The following is a 10,159-nucleotide window of genomic DNA, read 5'->3' as shown; positions in this document are numbered from 1 at the left end:
CTCCCTTGTATGATGTCTTAACTTTCCTAACAGTTTGTGGTAAATACTGATTACTTCTTCAACTGATTCCTTCTTAAATTAGAGACGGTCGGGGTTGGGGATTTAGCTCAGTGGTAGAGCGCTTGCCTAGCAAGCGCAAGGCCCTGGGTTCGGTCCCCAGCCCTGAAAAAAAAAAAAAAGAAATTAGAGACGGTCACCTGGTAACATAGTGGAGTTTAGGAAACTGCAGCTTCTTAGATACGGTGAGAATCCAGTTTGACTTCCATGGAGCTCAGGCTGTGACTCAGCTCCAAGTCAGCCCAAGTCATGTGACCCAGTGCCAGTCGGAAGTTCTAGATTTAAATCTTAGCTCTGACACTGACTTTGAGATAAGTAGTCCTCTGAACCATGTTTCTGGTTCACCAAAGAGAGCGATCTTCTTGTCATTCTAGTTAAAAGCCAGGTTTTGGTGTAATAGGAAATGTTCAAGTATTTGGTCTTTAGCATCAATCACTACCCTGGACAAATGTTACTTCTGGGTTGGCAATTGTTTATAAAAAAACATTTATTTCCTTTATGACAATGTCAATCAATTTTGAAACTAATGGAAAAGATAAAAGTACTTTGCAGATATAGAGTCTCAGACACGTGATACGTCTCGTGCTATTTAAAATAACATCAGTGGATACTGTTGTCATCGACACAGGATATGGGCTACACTAGGATTAATCCTAACTAGCGCTTGCCCCATGAGGACCAAACAAGTGCTTGGCCTGCTAACATGTCTGCTCATGTTGCTAAGTGATAGTGCTTTCTGGGGAATCGAAGGCATTGAGTTTGTGATGTACATAGGGTCACAATGGTAGTGTGGTCAAAAACTTGGTAGGAGCAACCTTGGGCAAATCACTTTGTCCTGTACAATGCCTAGGTGTGGTTTAACATGGTGCCTGAATCCAGTCACATGAGTCTAAATTGTAATAAGCCCAATATCACTCGGGAGTTTCCTTGTTTGTGATCTTTTCTCGTCTTTTGCATTTTTGTCTCACAGAATGAGCTTATACAAGCCACTAATGAGAAGCCCTAGGCTTATTACTGCAGGCAGTGCATAAAATGTTCCCTGCTCTTCAATGGAGTATAAAATCTTCTAAGTAAAGATCAACTTGACCCGAAGAACAAATGCCAGGGGAGCCTCCCTTCCTGATTAGGCTGTGCTAGGTCTTTCTGGCTAGAAGGTAGGACAAGCATCACTAAGTTGTGCAGAAGCTCGGCTGTACCAGAGAAAACTCATCTCCACTTTCCAGAACTCAGTGTCCCCTGAGCCACAAAAGAATTTGTTTTTCCTACCTCCTAGGAGCTAACATCGCTGTTCATTCTGCCCTTGACAAGTCCCTGTCTTCACTCTTCACGCATGTATGAAAATGCCATGAGAAAAATCAGGCTTGAAAGCAGGTGATGCACATCACTATTGTCACTTTGGATAGGATGGAGTTGCTGCCTTGGTCCCCTCAGGACCTTTATCCTTCTTCCAGTCCTCAGGTCTTGTATTCTGGCTTACTCAGTCAGCCTCTCCAGGCTCAGTGCTTGACTGTGACTGTCAGTCACTCCTCAGACACAGATTGCAATGCAGACCCCAGGAATTCCTGCCATTTCAGGGGGAAGAAGGCTACTGACCATTGTCAGGCAGTTCCTCCTCCCCCTCCTCCCCCTCCTCCCCCTCCTCCCCCTCCCTCCTCTTCCTCCTCTTCCTCCTCCTGCTCCTCCTCCTCTTCCTCCTCTTGCTCCTCAAATCCTTGAATCCTTTGTCTGGACAATCTATGTTTCCTATGAGTGTATGCCAAGTGTACTCCATCCGAATCTATTGTAACATATCCCTTAATGCTTTTCCCTATTCAAGAATTTATACAACATACTGAATATCCTTTTCAGCAAAAGGACATGATTTTAGAATGGATTCTCCAGACTTTATTTAACAATTCCTAACCACCCGTACCTCCTGAGCTGGCTTGTCAATTTCATAACTTCCCCCCCCCCACTGGTAGAAATGATGCATTTTAAACCATAAGAGCTTTCTAGTATGACAACGTCTATGTTATATGCTAATGTGTCAGTGTCTTTACGTGTGTTCTCAGAACCTCAAGTTTATAGCGGTCTTAGTTAGGGTTGCTTACTGCTGTGATGAAACACCATGACCAAAAGCATCTTCAGAAGAAGAGGGTTTGTTTGGTTCAAACATCCTGAATCACAGCCCATTTAGAGGAACCAAGGCAAAAATGCAAACAGGGCAGGAACCTAGAGGCAGAGGCTAATGTAGAGGCCACAGAGGGCTGCTGTTTACTGGCTTGTTCAGCCTTACCTCTTCTAGAACTCAGGGCCAGCAGTCCAGGGTTGGCCCTACACATAATGGACTGGGCTCTCCCACATCAATCACTAATTTAAAAACTAATCTACAGGCTTGCACACAGCCCGGTCTTAGGGAGTCATGTTGTCAATGGGGTTCCCTGTGGTAAGACAACTCTAGCTTGTGTCAAGTTGACATAAAACTAGGCAGCATGATAACATAGTTGCCAATGAATAAATGGAACAGGAAATCTATAATAGAAGTGGAATCTCTGGGTGTTCTTCTGGAAAAATAAGGGTCTTTAGAATGTTGATTGACCTGTGCACATTAGGCTCAAGGACATACCACACACATGACTTTTGCTGGCTTTTTTTTTTTTTTTTTTTTGGCTAGCATGTTAAATTTAGCACTTTACACTTCTTACAGAAAACAACCAGGCAAAGGGGAACTCTGAATACAGAGTTTGTGGCTCTCAGATCAGCTTCTAGCTTGTTTTGCCAATCAGCTTCCTGAGCCTGCCCTGTCCGGATTCTATTCGTGTGCTTTCAGCCGAGCTCTGAACTGTTGCCTTCAGTGTACTAAAGGAAGGAGGCCCTCTGGTAATATCCAAAGTCTTTCCAGCATTACAGATGAAGCAAAGGCAAGTCTCATACCTACAGCATAGACCACACACATGCTAGGAAAGTGGACTACACTGTTTAGGCCCTGGTAACCCAGCGATAAGAGGACTCTATTTTGGAGCACCATGGCCATAAATGGCAGTGGTGTAGGGAGGGGTTTGGCAGGGACATTAGCCATGCAAGTGGCTAAGGTTCATGAAATCTGTGAAGTAATATTCCTGCTCTTTCAGGCCCTCTCCCTACCTAATTGCTTTCCAAGTGGGACAACTGACTCACCTCCTTGTCAGGGTAATGTGTAAATCAAGTCTTCTGTCTCATCCTCTGTTCTATTGTCTGGTGCAGGGTCTTGCTGTGCCAGCCAAACTGGCTGTGGACTCCCAATACCCTTACCTCAGCCCCCCTCCCCCAAGTGCTGGGATTGTAGATATAAACCAACACTGAAGGCAGCCCTCCGCCTTCTCCCACTCACCAGCAGTGGCCCCTTGCTAAGCTTTATCTGTGCTTTCCTTGGTTTGAATAAGTTCATCTTCGTGTTTGTGACCTCCTTTATCATCACAGGAGGACGAAGGGAAGAAGTCATTTCACTGCCTGCTGCAGAGTGAGGGCCCAGAGGAACATGGGTAGGGGTGAGTGTCACGAGAGGGTGAGAATTTCAAACACTTTTTTTAAAAATTTGAAGTAGTAGATAACAGAGTCCCTATTTTTATTCTTCTCACATGGGAAGAAGAAGCTCATCTGCAGTGACGCCCACCTGGGAATTGGGAACAGATATGTATGTATGTATGTATGTATGTATGTATGTATGTATGTATGTATATACATATATATGCATGAAAAATTATGTATGGAGGAGAAGAAAGGGTCTGTGTGTGTGTGTGTGTGTGTGTGTGTGTGTGTGCAGAGAGCAAGTATCACAAATGTCCCTAGGCTGACTACCAACTCACAATACAGCCTTTTATGACCTTGCACTTCTAATCCTCCTGTGTCTACTTTCCAAATCCTAGGCTTATAGGCATGCACCATCACACCCTGAGAATCCAAGTCTGTAGGCTTCCAGTTACTTGCCTGATGGTTCATGGGGCGACTCATACCTTGGCAGAATAAAATGTTCCTTGGTAGCTAGCTAGTCATGTGTCACATTACCTTTTATTCTAGAAGCATTCTCTAGCACTAATTGTATTTGTTCCAGGATGTGTCTCCTACTAAAGATACTATCATTTGCCCAATAGAGAGCAAATGTCAAGGTGTTCCTAGTCTTCACTGCTAGCTTCTAGTCCTTACCATGTGACTGTTGAATGAAGGAAGGTGAAGGACAGAAGAAAGGAAGCAGATCCAGGGAAGGGTACTCCAACATTACCTTTTCCCTTCTCACTGTTCCTAAAACATCATCCCCCTCCCTCCATCTCCTGACCCTGACTTACTGTTCTCCACCCTGTTCTAAGATATCCCTCAGTAGAGTGTGCCAGAGCCAAATTGTTTCCTTTTCCAGTGTCTACAAGTGTGCTTGCAAAATGTCAGGTGTTTAAAATGCTTACTGGGTGGATGACCTGTGCATAAAGAAGAGGAGGTTTTTGGAAGCAGTCTGCTGGCCCTTCCCATAGCCTCCCTGAGGATAAACAGCTTCTGGTCTAAAAACCACACCTCACTCTACCAGGTGAGGCTGGAGTCCCAGGGAAAACCCTACCACGGGAGAACCAGCAGAGCCAATGCTGTGCAAGCAACCCCTTCTCTTCTTCCAAGGGCACTATGGACTGCTAAGGCAAACTTGGGGAGCATAGAAAGCCTGGAAGCATTAAATGGTGTCGCATCCTCTGTGTGCTGACTGAAAGGGTTTATCATGGGTGTAAAAAGCTTGATGGCAGAGCCATCCTACATCAGTGAGTTAACATCAGGGCAGCATCCTTATTGGTCAGCATCAACCTGGGGTTCATATTCACAGCAAGGCTCCAGAGTTTGCCTCCTCCAGCATCTTGTTTAAAGCCCACTGTCTGTGGTGGCAGAGAATGATCACCAGGTCAAGAAAGGATCCCAACCCTATGCAGGAGTCTCCTCCCATGCTGCCCTGGACATTTTAATGACAAAATACCTGTATTTCTAAAAGGAAGTTTGGATCCATTTCTGCTGATGGAGGGGAGGGGGGTTTTAGCTTTCAGTGACCAAATTTCAATCACCAGAGAACAAGGAACTTTACCTATAAGCCAGGGAGAGTAAGTGAGGGAGGAAAGGTAAAAGGTTCAAGAGTAGTACACGCTAGCAGTACTTGGTGTCAAGATGCAGGTAAAGTTCAGTACTTTTAAGAAACCAGGTCCTCCAAATTGTTAGCTGCATCTGGACTTCAGAACCTCTTGCTTTTGTCTTTGACGTGGAGGCTGAATACATCCGGGCCACCTTTCTATATTCCTAGCTCCATAACCACAGTAGGCTGGGTAGTTTTAGGTCAGCTCATCCCAGGCTAGAGTTATCTGACAGGAGAGAACTTCAATTGAAAAAAATGCCTCCATTAGAGCAGGGCATTTTCCTCAATCAGTGATCGAGGGGGGAGGGCCCAGCCCATTGTGGGTGGGGCCATCCCTGGGCTGGTGGTCCTGGGTTCTATAAGAAAACAGGCCGAGCAAGCCATAGGGATCAAGCCAGTGGGTATCACTCCTCTATGGCCTCTGCATCAGCTCTCACCTCTAGGTTCCTGCCCTATTCGAGGTCCTATCCTGACGTTTTTTTCAGTGATGGGCTATGATGTGGAAGTATAAGCCAAATAAACTCTTTCCTCCCCAACTTGCTTCTTTTGGTCATGGTGTTTCATCATAGAAATAGAAATCCTGACTAATACATTCGGTAAGCTTCCACCTTCTAAAGCATCTCTGTAGTAGGTGCTCTGAGGTCTAATGATGAGTGGCCTCCTGCCCCCGACTGCAATTAAGTGAGCCACTTGGTGCACCTCCAGGACCCTGTACCTTGGGGCAGTGGTTCTCATCCCTTCCGATGCTCTGACACTTTAATGCAGTTCCTCACGCTGTGGTGACCCCCGACCATAAAATTGCTTCATTGCTACTTCAGAGCTGGAATTATGCCACTGTCATGAATCATAATGTAAATATCCGATATGCAGGATATGCACGACCCCCTTCGGGGGTCGCAACCCATAGGTTTCGAACTACAGAGGTCTTCTAGAGTCTACTTATGAAGCAGTTTTAGGGGAATCTGCATTTGGAAAAAAAAACCTCTAAAGTGATATGCCTAGATATTAAACAAGAAAGCAAGATGACCGCTCCAAAGTGGCAGGGGCTGTGAATTTCTACTTTCTTGGCCCTCCATAAGCTTCAGTTCCTTCAACTGTAGCTCTCCACCATCAGCCTTGCCTCCATGTTTGATTGCCACTTCTGAACTCTAAATAAACAGGTTCAGTTCAGTTAAAGGCACTTTTAACTCCAGTGTTTAGCCAGACAGAACTCCTGCGGCTTTCAGCTCCCTCATGCACCACAGCTGCCTACCTGGGACATGGAGTTCCTGGGCCAGAAGAGGACCAGAGCTCTACCATCTTGTCCCTGAAACTGGTGGTGCTAGTTTTTTTTTTTTTTTTTTTCCTCCCAACAATAGACTTGGCTTGCACTGAAAACAACCGGAGTCTGAAAACAAAGCCAACCGGGATTTAAGTGGGGCCCCTTGGCTCCTTTTAGTAATCTTAGGCGGAGAAGGACGAAGATGTGAGCGCTCGATTGCAGACAAGTGGCTCAGATGCCAGGAAGCTGCTTGGTGACAAATGCCACCGAGACTCCCAGCAGACACCAGAGACTTGAGCTTTTGAAGGGATACAGAAACTGACATTTACAATTTTTATTTATAAATAAGATATGTACATACGGGCTTTAGCCAATGCAGCTTAGCAGTTCATTTTGTACAAAATGTGTCTCTCTGTTCAGGGTGAGGTATCTAGGGAACAGGACAGCGTAGCATCGTCCTGGCTTCTGGAAGGCAATCTCTTGACTAAGCTCAACCTCCTACACAGAAACAAGTGATTAGAAAAGATAAATACTATGTATGCACAGAGAAATATAAATATGTGTTAACAAGTTACTTCACTTCATAAAAGACATTAAGGCAGCTGGCTTTGTGGCACAACCTTCAAATACAGCCAGACTTACATTTTTGGCCATTTGGGTTCACTGGAGACTGAAGCAGGGAGAAAAGCAAAACCAAACCAAACACCTCAAGAGTGATGTTTGTGAAGGCTCATGGGTAACTTAGAATACTGTATTTTCAAGGACTTCTTAAAGCCTGTTGGCTGATTGAGATTTTGTTGTTGCTACTGCAATTAACACTATGCAAAATGCCACCCACTCTTGTCACAGAAAACCTGGTCCCTCTGCAGAGAAAAAGTAAAACTCCTTAAAAGATAAATGAACCCAACCTAGTATCTGGAGAGGAGCTTGGCCAGGAAAGGAAGGCTTGCCCTCCAGTTAGAGGAAGGCGTCCAGGGTTCTGGTTGCAGATGTACTGGCCATGTAGAAGTTCAAGTCACCCTCAGACCACAGGTGGAGCTCAGTTGAGCCCTGTCTACAGGTCGGAGTCACAGGGCAGCGAATTTTGGCAGGGCCGAGTGCTGCGAGATGAGGAACCGTCTTGGGAGGAGGCTGTCTTCTTTTCTTCTCCCTCAAGCACATCCATCGGGTTGGTGTAGGCCTTGGGTGGCGGTCGTGGCATCGGGAATCCGACCTTGAGTTTGCCGGTGTCCCTTTGCTGGGCAGGAGGAGGTCGATGCTGACCCTCGCTGTAGTACTTGATGGCGGGTGTGAGTGCGGGTTCCGGCCAGTCCACGTAGACGGTGCTGATGCTGCTGCGGCGTGGGCCTGCTGGGGGCGCCTTGCGACAGCGGCAACAACGCTCTTCACACCAGGGCGCAAAGCTGAGCGCCAGCGAGAAACCGCCCAACAACAGCAGGCAACTGCCTAGGTAGCCCAGCACCAGACTGTAGCTGACCTGCACAGTGACCGGTTGGGCCGGGGCAGCCAGGACGTCAGGATCTGCCAAGAAGTGGTTATACCAGGAGACGGGGATGAGGCTGAAGAGGCCGGCGGCGAAAAGCACAACCCCCGAGAGGCCCGCTAGCCCGAAGTGGGGCTCTTCTTGCCAACAGCGCACGCCGAGCGAAGCCAACAGCAGCCCTAGGGCGGTAGTGGCCAGTGAAGTGATCATGAGTCCCCGGGCCACCTGCACAGGCTGAGTCCCGAAGTAGTTCCACTGGTCCGGCTGGCCGCACTCGCGCTCGCGGCTGCTCTGCTCGCGACATATGTCCCACAGCCCCTGGTACAGCACCACGTCCACTGGCTGGTCCCGAAAGCCCTTCAACAGCCGCCAGCCCGGGGCCAGTGTACTGACGAGATTGAGCAGCAACCCACAGGGCGTGAGCACCATGCCCAGCGTCATCACCACCGGCGTCCGCATCCCGCGTAGCCTCGTGGGTCCCCAGCAGCTGTGGCTGCTCCGCGGCGCACCGGGTCCTCAAGTCTGCGAGGTTGCCGGGCTGGGTGGCAGCGATGCTCACCGCGCTCTCTGGGAGCTCTTTGTCTCCCGCGCGGGACTGTCCCCACTAAGCCTCTCACACCGAGTCCCCTCCTCTCTCGCGTCCCGACCGCTCCGCCCTCTCGCCCAGCCGCTGTCCCTAATCGAAACTAGCTCGAGTCCGGTCAGACCGAAACCGCGCGCCCAGGTGCGGCCCCGGCGGCCAAACCCTACCCGGTGGGAGGGGCGGGAGCGCCGGGGCCACTTGGCAAGAGGCGACCTCGGACTCTGAGGACCCGGACACCCCACCCCAGCCCGGCCGCTCCTCCCCGCCCGCCCGGATGGTTTAGGGCTCGAGCAAAGGTCGCCCCGCCCTAGCTCCCTGGCACCGCCCGCGCGCTTGTGGGAGGGACGAAGGGGGCGGGCCGCTCCGTCGTCTCACCTGTCGCAAGGCTACACCTTCCCCTCTTCCCAGTCCTTCTCTGGTCAGGTCGGAAAGCATCCCTACACCGCCCCCAACTCTCCCCAACACTGCCTGTGGGCCCTGCCAACACGAATCTCCTTGCACTCCCAGCTGGTGACCAGTGTCCCTTGAAAGTTTTGCGCTGCGGTCCACAGCCATTTGCAGCAGAGCGGTGGGTCCAGGATGCACAGGACCAGTGTGCACCGTGGTTTCCAGGCCCAGGGTTGTATCCAAGCAGTTGCACATGGAAACTTTGCTAGACTTGCTCAATAAAGGCTCCACGCTCTGCCTGAAGTTCAACTTGTAAGAAAGGGAGAGTATTTTGGGGTTGAGGAGTTTCGAAAGAGTTTTCTTTTTAGTCGTGTAAAGTCCTGCAGTGACTTGATGTGTATGTGGGGTAATGCGGGGGGGGGGGGGGGACTGGCTCAGAGGAGAATGCGGAAGGATCTGAATGAGGGGGTATTGTGAGGAGAGAGGGGCTAATATTGGGATGTAAAGTGAATAAATTTAAAAATTAATAAACTGAAAAAAATTCAAATGGATAAGAAGTTGACTCGATTTTCCCGTTCAGAACTTGGCAGGCCTATGATGTATTACAGAAACCTTGAGGTTCTACAAATGAAGTTCCAGATAACTGCAAAGGAATGGAATATAATTGATTATCACCCAAAGAATGTCACTAGCTTTTTTTTTTTTCATGAAAAAGGACAAACTTGTAATCAAGGAAAATATGAGAAGAAGCACGATTTTCTCCTTGATTGGTTAAAAATGAGAGCTTGAAAATCTGCTTTGGCAACGGTAGGAGCTAGTGATTCCCAATGTCACTGCTTTAGTGTACAGCCTTTAATTAACCAATGTGACAGAATACAATGTTTACCATCCACATGCTTAGGTTTCTTTTTAAAAGGTTTTTATAATGAGTGTATAATTACCCACAATAACATACTGTGTTTTGCTCATCGAATACCACCTTCTTTGGCACTAGCTGTCAAACTCATCTTAACATTCCCGTTGGCCTAGGTCTGAGCTGGTCTCATTCTCCCTAAATACCCTAAATACCTTAGGGATTTGGAACATGTTCACTTTATATTGGGCAAGAGTCATGCCTTTCCTTTAAAAGTCTTCTCTTACAATATTTCTCCGTATTCTATATATTTCTTACAATGGAAATATATTTTTTATAATTTTCCGTAATTAAAACTATTTACTAAAACCAGACGATTTAGTGTTGTAGATCACACTGGTTCCCTGGTGATGTAGCTT

The 10,159-nt window shown here is 47.7% G+C and overlaps 1 protein-coding gene across 1 annotated transcript; it reads right to left on the bottom strand.

The window, feature by feature from the left end:
• Positions 1-6,753: 6,753 nt before the first annotated feature.
• On the bottom strand, positions 6,754-8,478 carry Cldn23 (claudin 23). Its single transcript, NM_001033062.1, is given in 1 exon segment — positions 6,754-8,478. A coding segment is annotated over 1 exon segment (888 nt). The 5' UTR covers positions 8,377-8,478; the 3' UTR covers positions 6,754-7,488.
• Positions 8,479-10,159: the final 1,681 nt, after the last annotated feature.

This window comes from Rattus norvegicus, chromosome 16, assembly GCF_036323735.1.
Source record: "Rattus norvegicus strain BN/NHsdMcwi chromosome 16, GRCr8, whole genome shotgun sequence".
In the NCBI taxonomy this organism is placed as follows: domain Eukaryota; kingdom Metazoa; phylum Chordata; class Mammalia; order Rodentia; family Muridae; genus Rattus; species Rattus norvegicus.
This window is presented reverse-complemented; position numbering and strand designations above follow the sequence as displayed.